The sequence below is a fragment of the Aspergillus mulundensis genome (genome assembly GCF_003369625.1).
Source record: "Aspergillus mulundensis strain DSM 5745 chromosome Unknown scaffold_0, whole genome shotgun sequence".
NCBI lineage: Eukaryota > Fungi > Ascomycota > Eurotiomycetes > Eurotiales > Aspergillaceae > Aspergillus > Aspergillus mulundensis.
The window spans coordinates 5,324,081-5,350,924 of NW_020797888.1; the positions used below are offsets into that span (position 1 = coordinate 5,324,081).

General features: G+C 52.7%; 13 protein-coding genes across 13 annotated transcripts; 9 read left to right on the top strand and 4 right to left on the bottom strand.

Annotated features, from left to right (window-relative positions):
• Positions 1 to 381: 381 nt before the first annotated feature.
• Positions 382 to 1,842, top strand: DSM5745_01476 (phosphatidylinositol-specific phospholipase C; the record flags this gene model as incomplete). The annotated part of the gene is made up of 1 exon (XM_026743492.1): positions 382 to 1,842. The coding sequence occupies one exon, from the start codon at positions 382 to 384 to the stop codon at positions 1,840 to 1,842; it is 1,461 nt and encodes a 486-aa protein (XP_026609337.1).
• Positions 1,843 to 2,095: 253 nt separating this feature from the next.
• DSM5745_01477 (mitochondrial 54S ribosomal protein uL10m) lies at positions 2,096 to 3,157 on the bottom strand (the record flags this gene model as incomplete). Its single annotated transcript, XM_026743493.1, has 1 exon — positions 2,096 to 3,157. The coding sequence occupies one exon, from the start codon at positions 3,155 to 3,157 to the stop codon at positions 2,096 to 2,098; it is 1,062 nt and encodes a 353-aa protein (XP_026609338.1).
• Positions 3,158 to 3,559: 402 nt separating this feature from the next.
• Positions 3,560 to 4,905, top strand: DSM5745_01478 (anthranilate phosphoribosyltransferase; the record flags this gene model as incomplete). The annotated part of the gene is made up of 2 exons (XM_026743494.1): positions 3,560 to 3,883; positions 3,946 to 4,905. 2 exons carry the CDS (start codon positions 3,560 to 3,562, stop codon positions 4,903 to 4,905), a joined length of 1,284 nt encoding a protein of 427 aa, XP_026609339.1.
• Positions 4,906 to 5,299: 394 nt separating this feature from the next.
• DSM5745_01479 (Rpo12/RPC10 RNA polymerase subunit family protein) lies at positions 5,300 to 5,585 on the bottom strand (the record flags this gene model as incomplete). The annotated part of the gene is made up of 2 exons (XM_026743495.1): positions 5,300 to 5,324; positions 5,383 to 5,585. 2 exons carry the CDS (start codon positions 5,583 to 5,585, stop codon positions 5,300 to 5,302), a joined length of 228 nt encoding a protein of 75 aa, XP_026609340.1.
• Positions 5,586 to 6,446: 861 nt separating this feature from the next.
• On the top strand, positions 6,447 to 8,637 carry DSM5745_01480 (putative monooxygenase; the record flags this gene model as incomplete). The annotated part of the gene is made up of 6 exons (XM_026743496.1): positions 6,447 to 6,675; positions 6,731 to 6,810; positions 6,866 to 7,152; positions 7,208 to 7,525; positions 7,583 to 7,725; positions 7,778 to 8,637. The coding sequence occupies 6 exons, from the start codon at positions 6,447 to 6,449 to the stop codon at positions 8,635 to 8,637; spliced, it is 1,917 nt and encodes a 638-aa protein (XP_026609341.1).
• A 561-nt stretch (positions 8,638 to 9,198) lies between these two features.
• On the top strand, positions 9,199 to 11,038 carry nar1 (iron-sulfur cluster assembly protein NAR1; the record flags this gene model as incomplete). The annotated part of the gene is made up of 2 exons (XM_026743497.1): positions 9,199 to 9,300; positions 9,356 to 11,038. The coding sequence occupies 2 exons, from the start codon at positions 9,199 to 9,201 to the stop codon at positions 11,036 to 11,038; spliced, it is 1,785 nt and encodes a 594-aa protein (XP_026609342.1).
• Positions 11,039 to 11,555: 517 nt separating this feature from the next.
• Positions 11,556 to 13,019, top strand: DSM5745_01482 (uncharacterized protein; the record flags this gene model as incomplete). Its single annotated transcript, XM_026743498.1, has 1 exon — positions 11,556 to 13,019. One exon carries the CDS (start codon positions 11,556 to 11,558, stop codon positions 13,017 to 13,019), a length of 1,464 nt encoding a protein of 487 aa, XP_026609343.1.
• A 501-nt stretch (positions 13,020 to 13,520) lies between these two features.
• On the bottom strand, positions 13,521 to 14,749 carry DSM5745_01483 (DUF924 family protein; the record flags this gene model as incomplete). Its single annotated transcript, XM_026743499.1, has 2 exons — positions 13,521 to 14,184; positions 14,376 to 14,749. The coding sequence occupies 2 exons, from the start codon at positions 14,747 to 14,749 to the stop codon at positions 13,521 to 13,523; spliced, it is 1,038 nt and encodes a 345-aa protein (XP_026609344.1).
• A 561-nt stretch (positions 14,750 to 15,310) lies between these two features.
• On the top strand, positions 15,311 to 16,156 carry DSM5745_01484 (uncharacterized protein; the record flags this gene model as incomplete). Its single annotated transcript, XM_026743500.1, has 1 exon — positions 15,311 to 16,156. The coding sequence occupies one exon, from the start codon at positions 15,311 to 15,313 to the stop codon at positions 16,154 to 16,156; it is 846 nt and encodes a 281-aa protein (XP_026609345.1).
• A 165-nt stretch (positions 16,157 to 16,321) lies between these two features.
• On the bottom strand, positions 16,322 to 17,462 carry DSM5745_01485 (putative formamidopyrimidine-DNA glycosylase; the record flags this gene model as incomplete). Its single annotated transcript, XM_026743501.1, has 2 exons — positions 16,322 to 16,823; positions 16,870 to 17,462. The coding sequence occupies 2 exons, from the start codon at positions 17,460 to 17,462 to the stop codon at positions 16,322 to 16,324; spliced, it is 1,095 nt and encodes a 364-aa protein (XP_026609346.1).
• Positions 17,463 to 17,909: 447 nt separating this feature from the next.
• On the top strand, positions 17,910 to 18,565 carry DSM5745_01486 (MIX23 family protein; the record flags this gene model as incomplete). The annotated part of the gene is made up of 2 exons (XM_026743502.1): positions 17,910 to 17,982; positions 18,045 to 18,565. The coding sequence occupies 2 exons, from the start codon at positions 17,910 to 17,912 to the stop codon at positions 18,563 to 18,565; spliced, it is 594 nt and encodes a 197-aa protein (XP_026609347.1).
• Positions 18,566 to 19,858: 1,293 nt separating this feature from the next.
• Positions 19,859 to 22,522, top strand: DSM5745_01487 (peptide alpha-N-acetyltransferase complex A subunit NAT1; the record flags this gene model as incomplete). The annotated part of the gene is made up of 3 exons (XM_026743503.1): positions 19,859 to 19,940; positions 20,050 to 22,002; positions 22,059 to 22,522. The coding sequence occupies 3 exons, from the start codon at positions 19,859 to 19,861 to the stop codon at positions 22,520 to 22,522; spliced, it is 2,499 nt and encodes an 832-aa protein (XP_026609348.1).
• Positions 22,523 to 23,658: 1,136 nt separating this feature from the next.
• On the top strand, positions 23,659 to 26,602 carry DSM5745_01488 (uncharacterized protein; the record flags this gene model as incomplete). The annotated part of the gene is made up of 6 exons (XM_026743504.1): positions 23,659 to 23,775; positions 23,834 to 24,158; positions 24,213 to 24,409; positions 24,460 to 24,733; positions 24,784 to 24,923; positions 24,971 to 26,602. 6 exons carry the CDS (start codon positions 23,659 to 23,661, stop codon positions 26,600 to 26,602), a joined length of 2,685 nt encoding a protein of 894 aa, XP_026609349.1.
• Positions 26,603 to 26,844: the final 242 nt, after the last annotated feature.

Sequence of the window (26,844 nt, forward strand, 5' to 3'; positions counted from 1 at the left end):
CCTGCACGTAAGATAGGCCACTGCCCGAATGCAAGCATCATGGCTCGGCTTCTTACCCCTCCCCCGCCATCAGCAAAAGGTGGTCCAACTTCTGGGGTGATTCTCAGCCATCAATCTCAGTCTGATCTGCGTGGAATTGAACTGAACTTCAGCTAGCCTCGATCTCGGGCTGAGAGCCTGAGACTGACTGGAACTCCTAATTGGCGCCCCGCCCATCGAGGGTGTTAGTGCGACAGTAACCACAGATCTTTGGAGCCTAAAAAGCTGAGCAGCGTCTGGACTTACTTTAATTCCTATTTATTTCCAACGATTGACTCTTCGGTCTTCGGCGGGTTCATTTTATCTTGTCGAAAACAGATTGCCTTGCAGATAACGGACACCATGGTGGCTGAACACTTGACCATCCGGAATCTCACCTCCACGCCAATCACACTGAAGCGCATTGAACGCTTTCGCGCGCCGGAGAAAACTCGCGATATCGATATCGGTGCTCTAGCGAAGAACTTCACCAGACTAGTGACCAATGTCACCCGCGCTGACGCCCCTGTCGCAACAATCACGGATGATTCCAAACCTTTCCAGCACAAGGACCTCGACATCCATGTTGAGCCATTCAAGACAATGCGCACAGAGCTGCGCTCATACATCGACTCGGACAAGGAGCGAATCCGCTGGGTATTCGAGTCCAAGGGCGAGCGACACCAAGTCCAGACTCCAGTGCCAACGACCGAAACAGCCAGCATGAAGCCGCTGAGCAAGGACGCGAAGCTCCGATTCACGGGTATCTTCTCGCCAGCTGAATCTCATCTTGCCGTCTTCTCATCTGCGAACCTGCATGCGTGGATGAAGGAGCTCAAAGATGACACCTTGCTCTCCTCCCTTTCCATACCAGGAACTCACAACTCCCCAACGTGCCACGTCGCACCACCCTCAGTTCGCTGCCAGGCCGTCAGCCCACGAGAGCAGCTAAAGAACGGCGTGCGCTTCTTCGACATCCGCGTGCAGCCCAAGTTCCCCAATGACGCGGCCAAGGACGAACTCGCCCTCGTGCACAGCAACTTTCCTGTCTCCCTGACAGGCGAGAAGTACTTCCGCGACCTGGAGCGCGAAGTCAACGACTTCCTCGAGCACAACCCATCCGAAACGCTCATGATCTCGCTGAAACGCGAAGGACCCGGAACCCACACAGACGAACAACTCAGCCGCATCATTCGCGACCACTACGCCCGTCCAGGGAGCAGGTGGTACACCGACCCTAAGATCCCAACCCTCGGCGAGGCCCGCGGCAAGATCGTTCTCGTCCGCCGCTTCAACATGCTCGAGGAACTCAAGGACATCCACGGCGGCCGCGGCTGGGGTATCAACGCGACAGGCTGGGCGGACAACTGCGCCAACGCAACCTGCCCCAGCGGGCAACTCATCATCCAGGATTTCTACGAGGTCCTAGAGACACAAAACATCGACAAGAAAATCCAGTATGTAAAAGACCACTGCAAGCGCGCCGGTGAAACATGCTACCCCTTCGGTGTCCTTCCCGGACCCAAAGCAACAAGAGCCCATCCATTCTACATCAACTTCCTGAGCGCAAGCAACTTCTTCAAGCTGGGCACGTGGCCGGAGAGGATTGCGGAGAAGTTGAACCCCGCGACAGTTGATCATCTCTGTCGCAGGCATGGGGAGAAAGAGGGGGCCGACTGGTCAACTGGGATCCTGGTTACGGATTGGGTTGGGCTCGATGGAGACTGGGATCTTGTTAGGGCTATTGTGGGCTTGAATGCTAAGCTCATGGTTAGGCAGAGGAAGCAGGAGAATGAGCACAAGGAGGAGCATGATAAGAAATAGGGAAACGGCGTTATATGAAACCAGATGCTGGTTTGACGGTCTGGTATAACGTGCGAATTAATACCCAGCTATGTTTACGTTTAATGGTTATGGGATACTAAGTATACGCTGTTGAAAGAATTGTCATGAAGAAGAAGTTTGATATTGAGGGCTATAAAAGAAACCCCTCTAGGTAATCATAATCTTTACAATCGATCAAATACAGTCCTTATTATACAGATGGAACCCAAAATTCAAGACGGCAGCGTAATGACTACTCTGCCTTATCCTCACCCTTCGCCTCGCCACTAGTGCCCTTCTGCTCATCTTCTAGCACACTCCTCCTGCTCTCAAGAGTGACGTACAGACTCTTTCCAGCCCCCTCCAAAGTGCTTGTAATGCTAGATCCCATGCTCTGCAAGGCCATGACGAGTTGAGACCGCAAACCATCCATACCACCTTCGATGCTTCCGACCCACTTCGTCTGGTCGACATCGAACAACTGGTTGTCCAAGCGCGCAGCGAGAACGCTCAGTTTGTTCAGACCGTTCTGAACAGAAAGCTCGTGCCAGTCAGGGTTGGCTTTTCGGGTGGGCGCAGGGTAACCGAAAGCCTTGGGCGCCAGAACGGTCAAGGCGGCCTTCAAGTGCTCTGGGGACATGTGTGGGATAGTGAGGGCGGCAATGGGCCCAGCAAGAAGGGTGGAGAGTTCATGCTTCCCCTTCTTGTGGCGCACAGCAGCCTGAGCCGCGCGCGAGAGATCGTGCGTCAATGTTGGGTCGTCCTTCGAGCCTGCGAGCGAGATCTCCGCGGAGGTCTGTGTAGCTGGGTCGTTTGCGCTGGGGGGCTTGCCCATTTCCAGCGTCTCCTGGCTAGGTCGGAAATAATCCACGATACGCAACGCGACGTCGAAGATGCCGGGCTGAATGATTTGGACCTTGATATGGGGGGCCAAAGCTGGAGCGGAGCGGCCCTCCGCGGCAATTTTCGCGTCAACCTTCTGCATGGCCTTGCTAAGTTCTCGTCGGATAGCCGTCCACTCCACTGATTTGAGGTTGTCATGTTGAAGGAACACCATAAGAGGCGTGGTACGAATGATAGAGGTGTATTGGCGGAGAAGTTGAGAGCGTCGGTACTCGGGCCTGCGGTGCGATGGGGGTTGTGAGGGGGGGAATCTGGCGATTGGAACGGGAGAAGTGGTCATCTGCTCAATTGAGGGAGCAGGAGTCGTGACTGTGCTAGCATATCGAACTAATGTAGGAATATCGGATTGGCACAGGAGCCTTTGACACCGGACGGGCACCCGGGCATTTGCAAGACGTATCCGGGGAGGCATTGTGGCTAGATAATGTGCAGAGATCCGGAGAGAAGACTTTTCGAAAGAAGGCTTTCCCAGGTAGATGCACCAGGCAGCGAGTAAACCCTCTTTTGAAGAAAGAAATGGCGAAATGCCAGTATTCAGCGTCTCCGATCGAACCAGGCAAAAAAACAGCCCTGGAGCCGGCGATGAAATCTAAGATCCCAAAGTAGACTAGCGCATCACAATGGCGGTAAGATTCTGCCAAGTCCCTTACACCGGAACCAAACCGGAAATCGCAACTATGTGTCACAGGGCGATTCTCAATTATTGGATCAAAGAACTTATAAAGCCGACCAACCCCGGCAGGTGAAGACCTACGATCTTGAGTCATTGTTCGCCAAGCTATCCGGATCCCTCCTTGTTCAACATCGAGCCGCCATGTCTGTCACACCTCGCCAGAAACCGGAGAGCATCTCCATCAGCCCCCTCCTCAAGAAGCTCGCGTACCCCGCGTCCGAGGTGGCCGTCGAAGCCTCAGAAATTGCGTCAGCGTTCGCATTGATCTTCGAGGACCGTCTCTCCGATATCCAGACCGCGGCTCTTCTTACGCTGCTGCATTCGACCCAATTGGACAAAGACGCAGAAGTCATTGCAAAATGCTCACATCGCATGAGGGACGCCGCTCGTCAAACCGACAAGGTCGCGTTGAAGAAGGCGATCCAATCGCGCGGCAAGAGTGAAGGCAACTACAAAGGTGGCCTAGTAAGTCTTAATTTCAGAGCTCAGGCTGCAGTGCGCCATTCTGATTGACGTTCTTTTTGCAGTGCGACATAGTCGGAACCGGCGGTGATTCGCATTCCACCTTCAACATCTCAACGACCTCCTCTATCCTCGCTTCTCCCCTCCTCGTCATGGCCAAGCACGGAAACCGCGCGCAAACCTCCTTCTCCGGATCCGCCGATGTACTCAACGCTGTCTCCCCCGTACCTCCCAAGATTAGTGCCGTCAACGCCGAGAACCTGAGCGAGGTATACGCCGCGTCCAACTACGCTTTCCTTTTCGCCCCGAACTTCCACTATGGTATGATGTACGCGGATAATGTGCGCCGAAGTCTTGGACTGCGAACGATCTTCAACCTCATGGGTCCTCTCGCAAACCCTGTCGACTGGGCCATTGAAGCGCGCGTGGTGGGTGTCGCGTATAAGGCGCTCGGGCCCGTGTTCGTGGAAGCTCTGCGGCAGAACGGGGTAACGAAAGGTCTTGTTATCTGTGGTGAAGAAGACCTGGATGAGATCAGTTGTGCGGGAAAGACGAACTGCTGGCAATTGTCCGAGATCCCTAACCCGGATTATGATGAGTCAAAGGATGAGGACGATGATGATGAATACAGGACACCTCGTACGATAGCCAAGTTGGACGAATTCCAGCTAGAGCCCGCCGACTTTGGTCTGCCTGTTTATCCGCTCACTGCAGTATACGGGAGGAAGATGCCCAAGGACAATGCGGCGAAACTGATGGAGATCCTACGGAATGATTTACCTCGGGATGACCCGATCTTGAGCTTCGTACTCATGAACGTGGCCGCGCTTCTGGTTACCTCGGGAATTTGTGAAGCAGACAGCTCCAACATGGGCCCTGGCGATGATGGCAAGGTCATTACCGAACGCGGTCCAGGAGGTGGTCGCTGGAAGGAGGGTGTCCGCCGAGCGCGCTGGGCGATTGAGAGCGGTGCTGCTCTGAAATGCTTCGAGGATTTCATTGAAGTGACAAACAAGCTCCAATAGGCTTTGATGTGAACATATTTCGGGTTATCTTATTTGTCTCATTCTTGCTGTGAATTATTGGAGAATCAAGCCTGGGTGCTTGACCTTTTTTTGAACCCCAGGAAAAGTAATTGGGTATATTGAGTATCATGTCACATCATTTCAATGGATTTTACCCAGACAAGTTCCGCCCATGGACATCAAGATGCAGTGCATATTTTCTTTCATCCATCTGTAGCAATACCCTTGCGCGTAAATGCCTCCACGAAGCGGCGACACTGTGCTTCGCTGTTCTGAATCCCAACTCCCAAAGCGCCACAAAATGCACATAACAATCGTAAAAACGGATGGCGTCGCAGGTCGCAGTATTAGGCTTCTCACTCCTCCATCCGCCATCGCAACCTAATCCACCACTCTATCGCGCCTCGAACTGAACCATACTGTACGGCCAAATCAGCACACTCCCCAGAAACCCAGTAGGGAAAGAGAAAAGCTCACCGCTTCGTCCGCTCCTTGTACAGAACACGGTGTCCGCACTCCTTGCACCGGATCTGGTCGCCGCGCTTGAGAGATACACGGGCGTTGCAGTCACCGCACAGGTAGGCGACGATGGGGCCGTCGAGGGAGCCGGCGCCCATGTTGTCGTTGCTGAAGGCGTTGCCGCCGCCGAGGGAGGGGACTTGGTAGGCTTCGCGGGACATGATGGGTGTCAGATTTGGATTTGATTTGTGAGGTTCGCTCGCAGGTCAAAGGGATGGTGTGGGGGCGTAAAAGTGAGGTTCTTGGGATTCTGAGGGAGGATCTGAGGGCTTTGGTGAGATCGATTTCTGCGGCCCGCCCTGAACCTTTTTCGGGAGATTAGTCAGCCACCCTGGGGTGCTCTTTGTATGGATGTGTACTCCGTATGGCACCAGTAGTTATTCCAGCTCCTTTCAGCTCATAATTCCTGAGCACTACTATTCATTCAAAGCATGGTTCTCAAACATGACCATGTAGAAAGCAGCAGAAAGATGATCATTTTTGGTGTCCTGTGCTTTGCGGAGTATTTCGCAGCATATAGCCTAACCCCATCACTTGAGGGCTGTAGGCGATCATCACGATGCCAATGGTCCCAGCTCTATAGATCTGTTTATTGGCATAATTGCTTCGATTTGTGGTTGAGGGGAATCATAGCTCTATCCCCTCTATCCCTCGGACCTCCTGTCAGCCTCCTTGACAACATCATCCTTGGCCCCCAACCACAACAGAAACCCACTCGCCGGAATGAAATGATAGACAGATCCCGCCCCTTGTTTTGTTCAGTCTGAAGCGCCGAGTCGGCCGCCAGAGGATCCCGCACCTGCATGGGTCATGGGCACTAAGCAACCTGATTCAAGCTTACGTCCCACAGTAAGCGCTATCCCAACACTTCTAGGCTTCCAGCACGACACCATACCCGGATAGATTAGTTGGGACCGGATTCGCGTTGCCATTAGCCTAATGCTTCCTTACATAAATATGTTATTTGGAGCCCGAACACGACATTTGATATAACAAATATCTCGCCTGTGCTGCTACGAATAATGGACCCTTTCGGGGAATGTGAAACCACAGAAGTGGTCATCTGCGGATGTGGGCCAACGGGCGCCATGCTCTCAGGCTATCTGGGACGGATGTCTATAAGCAATGTCGTCCTCGAGAAGGAGAGCGGGATTACTACGGATCCCCGAGGAATTGCACTGGATGAGGATGGCATCCGTTTAATTCAAGGCCTTGGGATATACGACCAAGTCCATCAAGACATTGGGAGCTGTACGTTGCTTCTCTATATAAGTCCATGTATTGCAGGATACTGACACAAGTATAGGTATGCAGATATTCAAGTTCATTGGAGGTACACAGAAAGACCTTAGTCGGGATGCATTTTTGGAGATGGATTATGCTACGGTTTGTTCCTCCTTGGCTTCGATGCCTGACATCTATCTCTAACGCTGTTGACAAGACAGAGGGAGGCACAGGCCATGTTGGCTTCATCAGCCATAAACAGCCGGTGTTAGAGAAACACCTTCGGTGCGCTATGGCCTCATCAGACTTTTGTCAACTCAGGTCTGGATGCAGTGTCGTTGAGATCCAGCAAGATGACCAATGGACATACTGTCGATACCGTGATGAAGCCGGAGAGATCCGTTCTATACGGTCCCGCTTTCTCGTCGGGGCTGATGGCAAGACCGGTTTTACTAGAAAAAACTACCTCGAGCCTTTGGGGATACAAATGTTGCAAGCACACGAGTAAGTCAATGAAGCGGACAAGCTTGCTGTCACAGGGCACTTACCGATATCACAGTGCCTTCTACGACGTAACTTGGGTAGCGCTGAACTGGGAAATAACCCTGCCTGCAATGGATACGCACCCTGATTTTCCGCTATGGAAGCTAGGATATTCGCCAGAGCAGGTGTACGATCTTTTCTTTCCCAAGAACTTCCGCTTCTTGTGCAATCCTGAGCGCCCGGCTATCTGCACTCGATTCGGTCTCCCTTCAGACCGGCTCTGGAGATTCGAGTTTGTTGTCCTAGATGACGAGGATGGTGATCTGATGGCCTCGCCTGAAAAGACTCGAGCGGTCATCTTTCCCTATTTGACGCATTCTGGGAAGCGGTACGGGTAAGCTGGCCTTGGCCTCCTTGACTATGGGAGGTGAAGCTGAACCCGAAATCCCAGGCTCTTACATGATGTGCAGTATCCGGAGGACTGCATTCGCGTCCTGAGGTCGAGACCATTCCGGTTCTCTGCACGCAGTTGCAACAAGTGGTCCCTCGGTCGCGTCGCTCTATGCGGCGATGCGGCACACGTTTTCCCTCCATGTAAATTTATGGATCCAAATCGCTGGAGTAACTAAACTAACCTTCTACATAGTCGGCGGCCAAGGCATCTCATCTGGCTTTCGCGACGCCGTATCTCTGGCCTGGCGTCTTGCTTTACTTTGCCGTCAGGGCACACTCGACCCGCCCCGTCACGAAATTGTCCTCAAGAGCTGGTACCTGGAGCGCAAGCAGCAGCTAGAGAGATCCCTCGCAGTAACGATACGAAACGGAGAATTCGTCACAGAAGGAAATCCGTTGAAGATATTCCTCCGCTCTTGTTACTTGTTTATCATGAACCTAGTCCCCAGCTGGCGACGAGAGCTGCGACTCGGCCACAGAAAGGGTATGATTCGCTATCAGTTTGCAGCCGGTATGCCCTTCATTCCCGACCTAAATGGAGGACTTTGCCTTCCTCAGGTGTACTGCAAGTCTAGAACTGGGGAAGTATTCTTCACGGACGATGTCATTTTCCACCCATCCAAAAGGGGTTTGTTCCAACTGCTTATCTACCTCGAGAACCCGAGTGAGCTTGAGTCCGCCAGGGAGTCGGTCTCTTCCATCGAGGGATTTGCGAAGGGTGAAATCCATCTTGACGAGGCTACCTATGTTATCAATGAGACCGAGCAGAGTTTCGACTCCTCGAACCTCCATGGCGCAGACTCGGTGTATCAGCTCGCAAGCGCTGAGGAGTTTGCAAAGTCTCCATTGTGCGAAGGGCGCCCTGAACCTCAGTACTATGATATGCACTACCTTGGCAAGACGCTCGGAGGGAGCAAGTTTGTAATTGTCCGTCCGGATCGTTTTATATATGCTGCGTGCAGTAACGGCGAGGAACTCAAACAAGCAATTATAGAGGCCGTTAATTATTTGCTGCATGCAGTAACGGCGAGGAACTCAAGAGAGCGACTATAGAGGCCGTTAAGTATTTGCAATGGTGTCTTGATCTGGTTTCTTGGCCGATATATATTGAGTTGTTAGGGCTAGATAAGCCGGATCTTCGACATCTCCCAACCGGCAAATAGAAGGCACCTGTTCCTATATCAGAATACTCAACTTTCAAGCAGTTTGACGGCCACTTCTAGAACAGCAAAAGTAACGTTGGATGAACTATAGAAGAAAGAACGAATGGTGTCTCTTTGATCAACGATTATGGCTGTAGGTCACGTGCACAAGTGCTGCAAGCCCACTCCGATGCCGGGGATTTGCAATCTTGGATCCATCGGACTGCTTCTTATCGTCTCCCCGCGGAGCTTCAAAAAATGAGCCCGTCGCCACGCAGATTACAAAGCATATATTCTCCCCATATCTCGCTTACCCCGTCGCCTCTTCAACTTGTCTCTCGGCTCTAATACTTCCTATCACCTCTCTCTACGTTGATCGTTTATACCGAGCCGCAACCATCCCGACAGACAGACTCGACCCCGCACGTGTATATCCTAGTCATCATCCGGAGGGGTCTTCCCCGCTGCTACAATGAGCGCCATTCTCTCCGCAGACGACTTGAACGACTTTATTTCTCCGGGAGTTGCCTGTATAAAACCCGTTGAGTCGCTTCCGCAGAAGCAGTCTTCAGAGGTAAGCTGCCAATTCACCACATCCAAGGAATGAGTACTCATTTGAATGCTATTAGAACGCCTACGAAGTTACGACAGAAGACAAAGTCCAACCCGAGAACCCACCTACCGCGCAGATCTCCCTCACCGATTGCCTCGCATGCTCCGGCTGCGTCACTTCCGCTGAGGCGGTGCTCATCTCCCTACAGTCTCACAATGAGGTTCTCAACACCCTCGACGCGCACCCTGAGATCCGATTAACGAGTGGCGAGCACGGGACAGCTGTGGATGTAGATGCGCAAACAACAGATGATGGCCGGGTATTCGTCGCGAGTGTCAGTCCCCAGGTGCGCGCAAGTCTGGCGGCTACATACGGGATCTCGGAGAAGGAGGCGAATCATATGATCCAACAGTTTCTTAGCGGACCCAATGGGTTAAGAGCAGGAGGCAAGCATGGCAGCGGCTTTAACTGGGTCGTCGACACAAATACCCTGCGGGAAGCCGTATTGGTTTTGACGGCAGATGAAGTCAGCGAGTCATTGACGGGTGTGACTGCCGACGGTTTGACGGCGCCTAAACGACCCATTCTCTCATCAGCATGCCCAGGCTGGATCTGCTATGCTGAAAAGACACATCCATTTATCCTCCCGCATTTATCTCGACTGAAATCACCACAGGCTTTGGCGGGTACTCTCTTGAAGACGGCTATCAGTAAGAAGCTTGGTGTGCCTGCTTCTCGGATCTGGCATCTGTCAATCATGCCCTGCTTTGATAAGAAGCTCGAAGCTAGTCGAGAGGAATTGACCGATGCTGCTTGGAATAGGCTCTCATCGGGCGAGTCACACACTCCTGTTCGTGACGTTGACTGTGTCATCACCTCTCGCGAGCTTCTCAGCCTAGCTTCAGCCCGAGGAATTTCATTGCCCAACCTGCCCTTGGAATCTCTTCCCGACTCTCTTCGTCTATCCTTCCCAGATCCGGAACTCGACGCTTTTCTTTTCTCCAAAATCTCTTTGTCAAGACAGACAATTGCCGCTGGGACCTCAGGGGGCTACCTTCATAATGTGCTCCTCACCTTCCAAGCTCGGAACCCAGGTAGCAAAATCGTCACTCAGCGGGGTCGAAACGCGGATGTTGTGGAATACACGCTGATGTCGCCTGGAGGGGAACCAATCCTGAAAGCAGCCCGTTACTACGGGTTCAGGAATATCCAAAACCTAGTCCGAAAGCTCAAGCCTGCGCGGGTTTCTAGACTTCCAGGAGCCAAAGCACCGACCGCAACAGCTGGAGGTCGGCGGCAGCCAATGTCACGCAATGGAGCTGCTGCCGGGTCAAGCATGGACTACGCCTACGTGGAAGTTATGGCATGCCCTGGCGGCTGTACCAATGGCGGAGGCCAGATACGTATCGAAGATGCGAGACAATTCAACGCACAACATGATGCTGCAGAGGTATCTGAGGCCTCAAAGCCTTCACCGCATGAGCAGCGCTCATGGCTTGCGCGCGTGGACGAGGCCTACTATTCGGCAGAATCAGATACGGATGAGGTGATGGAGGATGTACAGGCGTCACCAGTCACGGCAAATGAGGACAGAGTCCACAAGACTCTACAGCATTGGTCCGCTATGACGGACATTCCGCTCGCAAATCTGGCCTACACAACGTACCGCGAGGTGGAGAGTGATGTTGGCAAGCCGACTGCACCGAACGATACTACGCGGGTTGTGGAGTTGGCCGGGAAGATTGGTGGTGGTTGGTAGAAGTTGGTTGTTATGCTTTATGATTGATATATACCCTTTTGTACTACGTTTCCCATTTTGGTATATTATTGCATGGGCTGCGTGGGCATAGATATAGAGTGATACCAGAAATCTATTTGACTCTTACCCCATCATCGCGAGAACTAGACAGGACTGCTTTATACCATCTACTTGGTATCCGTAGTCATTCCCTGCAGGTTAAGTCTGGGCCAGAAACAGAAGGTCCGTCTGGAAGCTCTTCACGGAGGCCGTTCCTTCCCTGGGAGTGAATGTTCCTTCCACCCACCACCACTCTTCTCTTCTCCTCTTGATATTTATCCCCCTTCTTATCCATCTCACTCATTTGATCACCCAGCCATTCGTTCATCAATCTACCCCAGTCACTCGCTCTACTGTGCATGTTTATTAGGGTTCTCGTTCTTTGATCCCACTACATATCCTAATCATATACCTTACATCAACTCCCGCCAACATGATGCCCTCGTTCCCCGTCCTCTCCGTCCCTCTCATTTCCACCATGTCTCTCTTGGGAAGCGTTCATGCTCGAAGCACGCTGGAAGGCTGCACCTTCACCGAGATTGCCAACGAATATGACGAGTATTCCATTGTCTGGTACGTCCCCGAAACCGGCGAGATCTGCGACGTCCCTGCTTGCGGCGGCGGCCTTGATCCCTACAATTACGACAACCCTGCTTGCCCAGAATATACCGGCACGGCCCCATACGAGCCAAGCTACCTGGAGGACTACGAGCCTCGTGTGCCTGTGACGGCGGAACCTGTGGCAGGCGCAGAGCCAACTACCCTCCCGGACTGGTCTGAGGAAGCTGAAGATGAGGAACCTGACGAGGTGGTTCCGGACGAAGAGGACGATTACGAGACTACGTCGATTACACCCGCCCCTACCACGAGCACGGCCGTGACTAGCTCTACTGAAAGGACAAGGACCACATCGACTCCCCTAATTACTTCCTCCACGTTCACGTCGAAGGCGTCGCCCAGGCCATCGCCATCTAGCTCGGCAGCAGTATTGGGTAGCGAAAGTGCGCGCAGTTCGACGCCTTTGTTTGGTTCTTCCACGGCCCTGAGGCCATCTCCAACAACCAGTTCCGAAGCTGTGCTGGCCAGTGAAAGTGCACGCAGTTCAATTCCCCTGATAAGTTCTTCTGCGGTTTCGCTGCTGCCGACACCGCCGCTGAGCCCTACACCCACAACCACCCCGGTGGCTGTGGTAGCCAGTGAGACTGCACGCAGTTCAACTCCCCTGGTCTCTTCTTCACCGGTTACCTTGCGGCCAACAACCAGCTCAAGAGCCATCATGGCTAGCGAAGATGCACGAAGTTCGAGCGCTGCAATCAGTTCCCCAGTTACGTTGCTGCCTACAACCAGCTCAGTGGTGGCAGTTGCTAGTGAGAGTGCACGCAGTTCGAGCGCTGCAATCAGCTCCCCAGTTACGTTGCGGCCTACAACCAGCTCAGTGGTGGTAGTTGCTAGTGAGAGTGCACGCAGTTCGAGCGCTGCAATCAGCTCCCCAGTTACGTTGCGGCCTACAACGAGCTCGGTGATGGCAGTTGCTAGTGAGAATGCGCCTAGCTCGACTTGGATCAGCTCTTCCCCAGTTGCGCTGCAGCCTACAACCAGCTCGGCGATTGCAGTGGCGAGTGAGAATGCACGCAGTTCGACTGTGGTCAGCTCTTCCCCGACCACATTGCTGCCAACAGCCAGCTCTACGGTTGTGGTGGTTGGTGAAAGTACGAAGATCACTTCGAGCTCACTGACCACATCCTCTTCGGGTTCATTGCTGCCAACTCGTTCTTTAGCCCCTCCGACAACCAGCTCTGTTAACGTGGTAGTTGGCTCGACTACCCTGCTCGGCTCTTCATCAGTCTTTGTTTCCCCAATCCCAGCAGTCAATGGCGCAGGCTCGCTGCGACTCAGTGCTGGCTTAGGGGTTCTTGGATTGCTCGCGTCATGGATTATGTGATTTAGGGCATGGCGTGTTGGTGGAAGTGGGAAGGAACCTTTCCGTCTGTATCTTTATTCTCCCATGAAGAAGAGCTTCTGTTGTACAGCCTTCGCCAACGTCTTGTATAGGCTGGTGATAGGTCCATGCGCACCCAGACAGCCATTGTTGGTCAAGAACAGGGGTTGTACCTAATAGCCGAAGCAACGTATTTTTATTTCCACAACATCTAATGAAATACATCTTTAATGTAACTGCTGTGCTCTTCACGTAGTTCACCCTTTCTCCTCGAAACAACATCAACAGATGATGGGGTTCTATGGAGGATTGGCTCGCGGCTGTTTATGGGTTGGAGTGAGGTATATCATTTGTTCATTGATTGTATGTGTACATCTATAATGTGGAGGTGCAGGTCAAGTATACTCGTCACTCCGCTGAGCCTTCGGCAAACCCACGGGCGGCCTAGTGGGTTTGCCGAAGACTCAGCGGAGTGACGAGTATGTGCAGGGCAGATAACGAGCATCAAGCAAAGGAGATATTGGCCTCTTTGAGGAACTTCTCCTCGTCCGGCGTCGTTGTCCGCCCAAGCACTGCATTCCGGTATGGATACCGCCCAAACCGCGCAATGATATCATGATGTTCCTCCTGGAACTTGAAATTCAGCGATAGATTCGCCTCGACAGCTTCCCTGTTACTCGCAAGTATCTCGCGACAAGTTAGCTCACTCTTACCTAGCCCCTTCGCCGGCTGCTCATCTAAGAGCTGACGGATATCTGCATCCATCTCGCGGTAACTTTTCAACACGAGTTCCTGGTGACTCAGGTCCTCGGAGTGCATGAACGGTAGATAAAACCAATGCCTTAGGGCAAGTCTATACCGGATCTCTGGTGCTGATGGGACTCCCTCTTCTAACGCCGCAGAGGCAATGGCTCGCGCAATGGGGTCGAAGAATGTATAGACCAGCGCGGCCTCTGTGCCTCTGTAGCAGTTTCGGGGGAGCTGGTCGAGGAGGAGGATGAGCCCGAGCCAGTCTTGGGGTGTTGTGGGGTTGACAAGCGACAGGATTGCTGAGGCTTGCGAGGTGACTTGGGATGGCGGCGGGGGTTGGGTCTCGCTTGGGCTTTGGGGTTCTGGGTGGGATTGGTGGGATTGGTGGAGGGCTGCGAGGATAGGTTTGAATTGGGTTCTGGGGGTGTTAGTTTTTGTTACTTTGTGGAGGTATAGATTGGGAGTTTGAGAATGAGGGAATGAGGGATTGAAGCACCAATGGAAGACCAAGGGGCGAATGATTGAGGTTGAGAAGATGGGGACTGAAGGATTGAGCGATTGAAGGGATCCAGGAACTGAGGATTGAAGGATCAAGGGCCCAAAACTCACGCGCACTCCAAATCAAACACCGCATCCTGCGTAAACCACGGCTTGTACACCTCGGGCGTCGGCAGCGTCAGATTCTGGTCGTTCGCGACATGCTGGAACCAGAAGCTGTAGACGCGGCCTGGTAAGGACGGTCCAAAGAACTTGCCTAGGTCGACTTTTGGCTCATTGGACACCTTTGGAGCACTTTGTGGTAGCGGTCCGGTGTGCACTGCCCTTGTGCCCGCGGTTGAAGACGCAATTGGGGTTGAGATTGGTTTGCACAAAGAGAGTGAATGGGAAGCTGACTGTGCTCTCGGCGCGCTGTGAGGTTGAAGTTGGGGGCGGATGGTGAGGAGACGTCTGTAGGAGGATCTGGGGCGGAGGAGGGGGAGCATGTCTTCGTTGCGCAGTGTATATCTTGATTTTGTTATTTAGAATTCAAATGAATTCAATTGAATGAGTGTGCGTGGTTGTTCGGTGCTTGAGTCAAGAGCTCGAGTGTCTGTCGAGGAAGATCTTCCCCGGCTACTGTAGGTACGGTAGGTATCGCTACGTCATGGCCTCGACCCAGCAGAGTGTTAGGGCACATTGGCAGCCTTAGGCAGCAAGTCCTATCAAGATGGGTTTATGGTGACTCGCTTCAGCAGTGTTGGGCTGATCAAGGCCAAATCCATTTTTACTTCTGCTTGGAGTTGCTTAGCGAGAGTTGGTCATAACCAAGAGAGTAATGCCTTCCAGAACGGTGGACCATGTCTCGCCCAGTGCCACCTTCCCAAGTCTGCTCTGGACAAAGACTGCCCACAACAAAGACCGTGCCCGAGCTCAGAGGCAGTGTTACTCGGGTTACTCGCGCTCATATCTGCATTTCTTGAGAATATTTCTTAGGAACATCTCCCACCCCTGTTGTCGTTCATACAGAAGCCACTGAATCCGCCAAATCCTCTCCAACCTATACGATGTCGCGCGCACCGCAGCCTCTGTCAACCGATAAGGCTAAGGAAAAGAGACGACAAGTTGTCAAGGAGGTAGAGAAGCAAATCCCGGAAGTCGTCAAATTGAGACCAGAAGCTCCAGCCGATGGATATCTATGCTTGCCAGACAATTACCCACCCCTACGCCCGCAACTTGCGAGAGTGAAGGTAATTGATGGCGACGCCTACGAGGCTGCCATCGAACTCACCAAGGAAGCCATCAAAGCTGGAGACAACAAACCGGTCTGTGTGCTGAACAATGCCAACGCCGGCATACCAGGCGGGGGCTACCGTCATGGATCGTTGGCCCAGGAGGAAGACCTTTGCTATCGTAGCACCCTTATTGCAACTCTCAAAAAGGAACTCTATCCGGTGAAAGACCATCAAGCCATCTATTCTCCGACCGTGGTCATCTTCCGTACCCGAGGCAATAAGGACTACAACTGCGAGTATCCTCTGATGGACTTCAGTAAACCTCAGGACTTCCCTGTCGTCAGCGTCGTCAGCGTGGCGGCCATTTATCACCCACAGGTCGACAATAAGGCAAACCCACCCACATGGGCAAAACAGAGTGATCGGGATCTTATGTATGAGAAAATGCGGATCACCCTTCGCATTTGCGTGCACAATGGTCACCGTAGCATTGTGCTCGGGGCTCTAGGAGCTGGCGCTTATGGAAACCCAAATCAAGCAGTCGCAATTGCTTTTCGTGAAGTTTTACAGGAGCCAGAGTTCAGGGCACGGTTCGACAACATTGTATTCGCTGTGATGCAGGATAGACGCAAGTGCTACGATGTGTTCCACAAAGAGTTGGACGGGGTCCAAGTTTAGGCACCTCGACTGTTCAAGATTTTCGGGTTGGAGAAAATGTTTCAAGTTCTCAACAATCTTCAACGAAACGGCATCACTTCCTTAACCGTGCTGAGCGTCGTTTTGTCTGAGTTGTCGGGTTGGAGAGTATGTTTCAAGTTCTCAACAATCTTCAACGAAACGGCATCACTTCCTTAACCGTGTTGAGCGCCGTTTTGTCTGGGTTGTCGTCTTGTCTTTGCCCGCATCCTCATCTTCCTCAACCTTGACCGTCTGTTTGCTCTGTTTTTTCGAGTCTGCTTTCTTCGTGCTGGTTGCCTCTTTCTTAATTGCCGTCCGTTTTCGCTTGGTTTCGCGCTCATTACTGCTCTCATCCTCCTCTTTTACATCACCTGCCACGGGGCCAGTCTTCTTTTGCACGCTAGGAACCACCGCACTGGTCCTGCCACCGACAGTGAGGAAAGTGATGGCCTCTCCGTTTGGTAGAACCGAGGCTTTGTTCTTCTTCCCCTTGCTCCATCGATGTTTGAACAACCAGTGTTCCGGGAACTGGTCAGAATCTGCCAATACTTCTGTGGAGGTGGAACAAATGTAATGAAGAGATGAGTGAAGCTCTTTGATCTGATCGTCGGTCAATGTGTTGCTGTATTGTTCCGGGTGTATTTTTGCGTGGTACAAAATTTCGTCCCTAAAAGCGTCAGTCATCAAACTATATGTATTCGTTGCGAACCAACCCCATCCAATTCCCAATTCCACTAATAACCGCCTGGTCGAGAAGAAGCGCCTTGACAGGCACCTTTTTGCTCTTCAACTTCCCACCCAGCCACTCTTCCGTGACAACGTCCGTATCAACAACAGGGTCCGGCCCATTCTCTTTCAGAGGAGTGTGCTTCCGAATCTCATCGGCCGGACAATCAACCAACCGAATTCGAGCCAGTCTGCGGAAATCCACAAACGCCGCCTCAGTCTTCGGATCCCCATCCGTCTCCAGCAGGAACTTCCAATACTTCGGCGGCCACTGCTTATCCTCCGGCTTGTCCGTGCGGTAATAGTACGTGTCTGCATCGCGGATCTTCAGCCAGCCGGCCATGCCGAAATGCATGACAGCATGTGGTGGCGAGGACATCGTGATCCAGAAGTATTTCCCCTGCTGCCCCGCGCCAGTCACTTTTTTGCCCTCCATGGCCTTTTGAAACTCGGCTGCACTTGTGCCCACTTTGCCGTAGATTATGTCGTCGTGTTGTGTTGATACCTTGCTTAGTGTCTTCCCGACTAGGTGCTGTCGGATGAAGTGCACGATGCGGTGTATTTCAGCTAGCTCAGGCATTGCTTCGTTGTATATGGAGCTGAAGGTAAGTAAGTATGTATATCGAAGATGATAGAGCTTTATCGGGATGAATTGGTTGTTGTCAGCTTTCAAACGCGAGCTGGAGCTTTCACGCGTTGACGGGTCACGTAGTCACGTGCTACTGAGATAGTGATAAGCCGGTGGCTTGATGACATCCGGTGCTTCTCTGGACAACTAGATTCTTGTATTTTACCATTCAATCGGATTCGGAATAGCTGCTTGAGCTCTATAGTCACCACTAATCGTCCCACCAAGTCTCCCACTTAGTCGAGCGGAGCGCTCTTCTTCCACCCCAACAAACCACCACCTTTCAAGCTCTCTTCATAGCTTGACTACCCAGCTACGGTATTCAATCTGGCTTGGTTCTGGGACACGGCCGCGAAAGAGGAGCAGAAACCGGGGAGCGCGGAGCCCAACAGCCGGAAGATGGTGCGAGCGTCGTCAACGCCGGCTCCAACACTGAGCCCGCAGTTCTGCTTTAATGAGCGCCTGCTGAGAGGTACCTACCTTATACTCCGACCCCTACCGTGATAGCTAGGTAGCAAAGGCTAACTAATCCAGACTTCCTAACCCTCTCCCGCAGCACAATCGACGACTCCATAACACAGAACCTCAACGCCCTCGTAACCCCCGCCCGCGCCGGCTTCGACCCCTCCTCAACCTCAATCCGCCAAACCGACTCACCCGCCCACAAGACAATAGACCCCGTCGCCTGCCAGAACTTCAAGGACAGGGTTCTCTTCCCGTCATGGCAGACCCGCTCTGATGTGCTTACGTACTGCGCTGGCGTCGCGACGAGCCCGGATCCCGAGGACCCGGATCTCCTGCTTAGGCAGACGGAGTCGGCGCGGGATCGGGAACGGGTGGTGGATGAGCGGTTGGATCCGTATAGTGCGAGATTCTTTCCGAGGGAGGCGAGGACGGAGAGTTTGGCGAATCTGGTGCGGAATCAGAGGAGTGTTGAGGAGATTATTCGGGCGAGGACTTGGGGGCTTGTGCTTGAGAGGTGTGGGGGTGGGGTTGATTCTTCTTCGGGGTGGGAGGAGGCACTTAATAGGTGGCGGGAGAGGAGTCAGCGGTGATTCAGGGATTGTCTTTTCTTGGAATCTAGATTAGGGTTTGCATGTTTATGAAAAGCGTGTCTCGGAATTCTGTATGTAATGTATGTATATATAAGACCATTTCAGCTCAAAATCCACTCAATGTACGGTTCTTGAGCCAGGCCATGGCCCAACTTGAATGATTGGATATCTGACCCGCGAGACGATCGAAAGGATTTCGAGGTTGATTCTGGCCGTGGACCGAAGATCAATACAGGGTGCCCGGATTTGATTTCCGAAGCCATAACGGATCCTCGCATAAGCACTGCAAGCTTGGTTCAAAGTGATATATTCGGCACCATTTATGTGCAGCTCAGGTCTGTGCACAATAGGTTAGTTATGTATAAACCTCAGGGATAGCAAGCGAACTGATGATCGACGCCGCGTTGTGCGATTAAAGTCGTTTCCGAGGAACTCTATTCGCTTGTAGATTCTTGTAAATAGAATCAGGCCGTCCCAGCGTGTTTGTCTGTGCACCCCGAGGCCTGCAATGAATTCAGCATCAATTGTTGAAAAGATGGCCGTACCATCTTTACTCGTCGGGCAACTAGAGGTGCCATCCTCACTGCCAGATTTATGAACAGAGCTGCCGCATGGATAAGGGATTGACCCGTCCCTATGCCGGTTTGACCTTCATAAAAGATGTGCGGTTGGGGTTTGACTCGGCGGTTCAACTGTTCTGCAGAAGATGGAGAAATGGTGTAACCCAGGCGTCCAGGAGACAAGCTATTTCGCGCCAAACCAAATCCCCGGTAGGGATTTTATGAGGTGATGTGCATTTCGTCCGAACAAGTCTTCTGTCATGCACAGATCCCACCCTTGCTGAGCCGTTGCAACACTACCCAGGTGGTCCCGGGGGCATTTTGACTTCCCCAATGTGTTTCATGTTTAGGTATCATCTAACATGCTGAGTTGTGGCATGGACACTTCCTCCGATAACTATCCAGGTCGAGTCGCTATTGGCGTGGGCAGGGGTGTGGTTGCACTCGATCGGATAGGTGATCGTCTCGCGGGCTGTCCTCGAGAAAGTATCAGTGAACTGAGAAAGCGTGAGGAATAACCGCATTAGGCGTCCAGCAGGTGGCTGGAAAAAGCAGCATGGGCCAGGGCTGTCGAGTACATTGAGAGACGTAAGGTTGGCCGCGGCGTTGAGCTTATCGCCTGATTGCTGCTCCGGGCCAGCTCCTCGTTTCCGCTTTTCTTCCCCCGCGCACTTCAAGCCTCTCCCTCGCTCAACTCCAACAAAACTCCGCCGACAGGTCTGCAACGCCCACCATGCCGCAGCAATTGAGCTCGAAGGATGCCTCCCTGTTCCGACAGGTGGTCCGCCACTACGAGAACAAGCAGTACAAAAAGGGTGAGTTCCTGCCAATGCCCTGCCGAATTGACCACGCTGGTCCACGATTTTCATGCGGGCAGACGTAAAAGGCTAACTGTGATACTTTGCTTTTCTCGAATCATTGCAGGCATCAAAACGGCTGATCAGGTCCTTCGGAAAAACCCAACCCATGGCGATACGTTAGCGATGAAGGCTCTGATCATGAGCAATCAAGGTGAACAGCAGGAGGCCTTCGCCTTGGCCAAGGAAGCTCTGAAGAACGATATGAAGTCGCATATCTGCTGGCACGTGTACGGCTTGCTCTATCGCGCGGAGAAGAACTACGAAGAGGCTATCAAGGCATACCGGTTTGCCTTGCGGATCGAACCGGATTCCCAGCCCATCCAGCGCGATCTCGCCCTCCTCCAGATGCAGATGCGGGATTACCAGGGGTACATACAGAGCAGAAGCAGTATGCTACAGGCTCGGCCCGCCTTCCGACAGAACTGGACTGCTCTTGCTATCGCACACCACCTCTCCGGTGACCTCGAGGAGGCTGAAAAGGTGCTGACAACATACGAGGAGACCCTGAAGAGCCCACCACCTCTGTCAGATATGGAACACTCCGAGGCGACATTGTACAAGAACATGATTATCGCCGAGTCAGGGAACCTTGAGAAGGCACTGGAGCACCTCGAGGCCAACGGATACCGCTGCTCAGATGTGCTCGCTGTGATGGAGATGAAGGCGGACTACCTTCTCCGTCTTGACAAGAAGGAAGAAGCCGCCGCTGCCTACACTGCTCTTCTGGAGCGCAACCCCGAGAACTCTCTCTACTATGACTGTCTTATTAAGGCCAAGGGTATCTCCAGCGACGACCATAAGGCTCTCAAGGAACTGTACGATTCATGGGCGGAGAAAAACCCTCGAGGTGATGCTCCCTGCAGAATTCCCTTGGACTTCTTAGAAGGTGATGACTTCAAGCAGGCTGCCGATGTCTACCTGCAGCGCATGATCAAGAAGGGCGTGCCCTCTCTCTTCGCCAACATCAAACTCCTCTACACCAACCCTAGCAAACGCGACACAGTACAAGAGCTGGTCGAGGGTTACGTCTCAAACCCTCAATCAAACGGCTCAACTGACGGCGACAACACCGAATTCCTCTCCTCCGCATACTACTTCCTCGCACAGCACTACAACTACCACCTTAGCCGCGATCTTTCCAAGGCTCTTCAGAATGTCGACAAGGCCCTCGAACTGTCACCCAAGGCGGTAGAGTATCAGATGACCAAGGCCAGGGTATGGAAGCATTACGGGAACTTTGAGAAGGCAGCGGAAGAGATGGAGAAGGCTAGACAGATGGACGAGAAGGACCGCCACATCAACTCGAAGGCCGCCAAGTATCAGCTGCGCAACAACCAGAACGACAAGGGCCTCGAGAATATGAGCAAATTTACGCGAAACGAGACTTTCGGTGGCGCTCTCGGCGACCTTCACGAAATGCAGTGTGTGTGGTACCTCACGGAAGATGGTGAGGCATACTTGCGCCAGAAGAAGCTCGGTCTTGCGCTCAAGCGATTCCACGCTGTCTACAACATTTTCGATGTGTGGCACGAGGACCAGTTTGACTTCCACAGCTTCTCCCTGCGGAAGGGTATGATCCGAGCTTATGTTGACATGGTCCGCTGGGAGGACCGTCTGCGCGAGCACCCTTTCTACGCTCGCGCTGCACTTTCCGCCGTCAAGACCTATATCCTTCTCCATGACCAACCGGATCTGGCTCTTGGACCCCTTCCTGAAGTCAATGGTACCGATGGAGACGATGCTGAGCGTAAGAAGGCTCTGAAGAAGGCTAAGAAGGAGCAGCAGCGGCTGGAGAAGCTCGAGCAAGAGAAACGGGAGGCGGCTCGAAAGGCTCTCGCGAACCCTAAGAGCGCTGACGGAGAAGTCAAGAAAGAGGACCCTGACCCTCTCGGCAACAGGCTTGCCGAGACACAAAAGCCGCTTGAGGAGGCGCTGAAATTCCTCACGCCCTTGCTGGAGCACTGCCCCAAGAACATTGAGGCTCAATGCCTTGGCTTCGAGGTACACCTTCGAAGGGGTAAGTTGAGGGTTCCACAGACTTCACGTGAGCATAAGACTGATTTACTTCTCTAGGCAAATATGCACTTGCGCTCAAGTGTCTCACAGCGGCCCACTCCATCGATGCGTCTAACCCCACACTCCACGTTCAACTGCTCCAATTCCGCCAAGCTTTGAATAAGCTCGCTGAGCCTCTCCCGGCCCAGGTCGCGGAAGTTGTCGACACTGAGTTTGAGGCTCTCCTTCCCAAGGGGCAGAACCTCGATGAGTGGAACAAATCTTTCCTCTCTGCGAACGAGAATAGCATCCCCCACAAACATGCTTACCTTACCTGCCAGCAGCTTCTGAAGCCCGATACCAAAGCTGAGAACGAGAAGGAGCTTACTGCTACCCTGGATGCAGACATTGTGTCACTTGAAACAGCCCTTGCTGGTCTAGACCTCCTTGGTGACTGGGGGAGCAACCAGAACACAAAGACTGCTTATGCTGAGAAAGCTAGCAGCAAGTGGCCGGAGGCGTCCACCTTCCGACTCAACTAAATGTTGACGATGTTTACTTCTATCTTTGTTTGTGTCTGTGGTTGTTGGTTCTGTTGGTTTCATTGCGCACACTTAGCGAAGCCTATAGAACAGATTGCGATCTCAACTTCAGCTGAAACGCCAAGATGAATGAAAAGACCATGTATGAGTATTTATGGCTTTTGTTGGGGAAGACCTGCTTGGAATATATACTAGGCTCGGAGTATAGCAAAAATCTCCTGAGGGATAATACACAACTTTTTATTCCACCTACCCTCCTCTGCGAAGCTTCCATGGCACGTTTCCTAAATCTACCCAACAATTGACGATTCAAATGGTGGTAACTGCAATAATTAAGCCATGCCCTGTTGAATTGACTCGCGACCAGGCAGAAATAAAGCCAGAGTGATGACGTCACCATTATGGCCCACCCGAGCATCACCACAACTTCAAGACACGAGCTCAGGAACTTGGCCGTGGACAGTTTCCGCCGTAGCATCCCACTGGACCAGCGTCTGGACGCACCGTTAAAAGACCTAGACCAGTCGTCAGCCCAATGCGCGGGTCCACTGAAACCTTGTCCCGACCCCCCCCCAAAGCTGTCGGAGCTCCCTTGCTCAATGCCCTGCTGCTAGGGCCAGCGCATCGAGCAATTGAGCAGGTTTATTGCATCTTTTTGACAAGTTTGGGATCCGGACATGTGAGTCCAGGATCGGGTGTCATAGCCAAGTGCGAGCACGGAGTTTAGTGGTTCGATCTGTTAGTGCAGATGTTGATCCTGTTGGATGATCTCATGCTGGAGTCCCAGTTATACTTCGCGATCTTCGACTCCCAGCGTGTAACGATCAACGAAAGCGTGACGTCAAGGCCAACTGCTGGAAAGTCGCAAGCGGCTTGCGTACATATAGCGTTCCCTACCTCAGCCCTGCTCCTCCTTCTTGCCCTTTAGACTTACTCTTTCCTACATTCCAGATACCCAGGATACCCCCCGATACCCAGATACCCCTTGACTCTTTTCGCTTGTTTTCATACCAATCTCACTTGACCCCTACCTTCGGTCCACATTTTGAAGGTGATAATCGATAATCGATACAACGATACTCTTATCAACTTAATCGCTCCCTCGCTCTGCCATTCATAGCTTGACCTCGCCCACCATGCCTTCTCGCGCGGTGAACAAGCCTGTCGACCCCAAGCAGAGGGATAAGGACATCAACACCAAGCTTCAGCTGTTTGGAATGTACCATGCTTTCAAGAACGGCAAGCTTCCATCTGTATGTCGCACTCTACGCCGCCATCCATTGCTGCCTGCTGACTAGCTTTCGCATACAGAACAAGCAAGCCGATGTCGCCCTGAACTCTGCGCTGGCCCACAGGTCACTTACAAACCCCTCGAAAGAACTCTCTGAGGAAGGTCGCGGGCTCGTGCAGGATCTCCGTACTGTCATTGAAGAGGCCAAGAAGCTTATTCTTAGCAAGAACGACGGCCAATTGCTCCAGGAATTCATCTACGATGCTCAGACGATCACTGCGGATGATGTGCACAAGCCCGGAGTTGCAGGCAGTGATTCCGCTGAACAAGATGCCGCTAAGGCAAGAGAAGGATTGAAATCTCTTGGAACTCTCATGATTACCAATGGCGAGTTCCGGAAGCTTCGTAAGTCGACGATACCCCAGGTTTCGCGAATCCTGGACTAACATGCCATCAAAGTTAATGACGCAATGATCATCGCCCGCGATATCGCTGGTGATGCTTCGCAGAAGGCTGCCAACAAGGTTCGCCCCGGGGAACATGAACTCTCCCAGGTCGATCAGGCCGCCGAAGACAACGTCTGGCATGAGAAGCCTGACCTTGCCGGCCAAAAGGAACAGTTCAAGTCTCGCTTCGGCAGGAACAAGGACAAGGCTGTAAGTACCGTCGCCCGTTTTCAAGTTGCCGGACACTAACATCCGCAAAGCAACAGGAGGCTTCTGACGTTGCAAACACTGGTGCTCAGGCTGCTACTGGCCCAGGTGGCTCATCCCTTGATCCTTATGCTGGTGTCAATGCTTCTGTCGAGCAGGCCCAGTCCAAGGTTCCCGAAGACCAGCAGTCCAAGGCTACCAACAAGAGCCAAGAATACAAGGCCAGAACCCAGGACTACCTGTCGAGGAAGTTCCCTCCGGAACGTCGTGACCAGGCCATTTACCGCTTGAAGAAGATGATTATTGAAATTCAGGGCCACCGTGACTGTACGTCGATTGATACCTGACTATGAAAGCAAATGCTAATGCAAAAACAGACCAGCAAGCCATCGAGACTCTGCTTGATCTCGCCGAGAAGTACGGTGCCCGTTCCAGGCACATGGCTCAACAGGGCTCGAGCAGTGTTCAGGGAACCCGCGGCCAGGGCAAGATTCAGACCATGGAGAAGAACCTCAGGGTAAGTCACATCAACTGCATCGAGAACATGATACTGACGGGAAGCAGACTTTGATTGAGCGCTTCGCCAACAGCACATCAATGGATGATTTCTTTGATTCTCTAGAGAACATCTACCGCGATGCAGACAACGACCCCGAACTCAAGGGATGGTTCAAGAACACCAACAACTTCCTCCGCAAGACCCTTCAGCAGCAGGGCTTCGTTCTGCAGGACGACTGGAACCGCCAGTATGATGACCTGGCTGAGCACGGTCGATTCCTACTCCGTGACCGCTACAGGGACCACACCAACCGCGTGCTTGATGAGGTCAAGTTCCTTGGTGACCAATTCAACCAGGACCGTCAGAACCGCGCGTTTGGTGACGCCATGCAGAAGCTGTTCACCGACCTCGGCCAGGATGAGAGTGGCAAGCCCAAATTCAAGAAGCACCTTGTGAAGGATATCACCGAGGTCATTCTTCCCGCCGTATTTGAGAACGTCCGCTATGTCCCTGTTCCTCGCATCGAGGTGCAGGATGCCATGGCCGATGTAGTCATCGAGAACCTCGTCGTCGAAAGTGACAACCTCATGCCCAATGTTGTCGAGTTTGGAAGCGACAACTACTACCGCTGGGGAAGGAAGAAGATCAGCAGCAAGCGGGACAACAAGATCATGATATCTGTGTCTGGCATCCAGGCTGATCTGAGAGATGTCAGCTTCTACATCAACAAGAAGCAGGGCTTCCCCTCCATCACCGACACAGGTGTGATGGATATCTTCCTTGGCGGCGACGGCATCTCCTTCAAGATTGCTGCTTCTACTGCGCAGAATGAGGACCGCCAGAATTTTGTCAAGGTCGACAAGGTTTCTGTCAAGCTTGATGACATAGACATCAAGCTCAAGAAATCTAAGCACAAGATTCTTTTCACTCTATTCAAGCCTTTGCTCTTCAAGACCGTGCGCCCCGCCCTCCAGAAGGCCGTGGAGAAACAGATCCGCGATGCCTTTGAGAAGGCTGATGCGTATGCTTATGAGGTGCACCAAGAGGCTCAGCGTGTCAAGGGCCAGGTTAAGGAGAACCCTGAGGATGCGCCCAACATTTACAACCGCTACATGAATGCTCTCCGGGCCAAGATGGAGGAGGCCAGACGCAAGGCTCAGGAGGCTCAGCAGCAGGCTGCCCAGCGCGATTCCAAGGTACAGACCACTACCACAATGAAGGCTTCCCTGTTCCCGGACATCAAGCTTCCTGGTGGCATTACCACCAAGGCTACCGAGTACGAGGAGCTGTCGAGGAAGGGTGAGCGCTGGGAGTCTCCCATCTTCGGCATTGGCTCTGCCTCCGAGTCCACGGACATCCCAAAGCCGGCCGAGATCACTCGGAAGCCTCACAATACCGCTGAGGGCAAGCTTCGTGATCGTCAGCCCGCCGGCTACGAAAACGGCAGCGCCGCTGGTGGCCTCGCTGCTGCTCCTCGTGGTCCCATCACTGACGGAGGTGCTTTGGCGACCGGCCGAGTCACTGATGGCGGCCCAGCAGCTGCCGGCCCAACCATAACTAACGGTGGCACCGGTGTGACCAACGGTCACGCAAAGCGCCATGACTCCATGCTGAGCAGCGGTACCGACAGCAACGGCAGACTCCCCCATGACATCACTAGCTTCTCTGGATCCGGATTCAACCCTCAGACCGCTTGAATACGAGATTGAGAAGTGATTTGAGAAAACGCTTACGCCTGTTTCATACATTTTTCCTTTGTACTATGAGAATACCGAATACCTAATCGTCGCAAACGTTTCGTTGGATTCCCACTCGTTTTCTTTTGTATTATATCTGTCACGCAGTGATGTTTCTTGTCTTTTTATAACCCCGTTCCTGGCTAGCTAGGTAGTTTCAATCGAGTACCCCTTCTGTTCTGAATAATCCTATGTAACCTCTA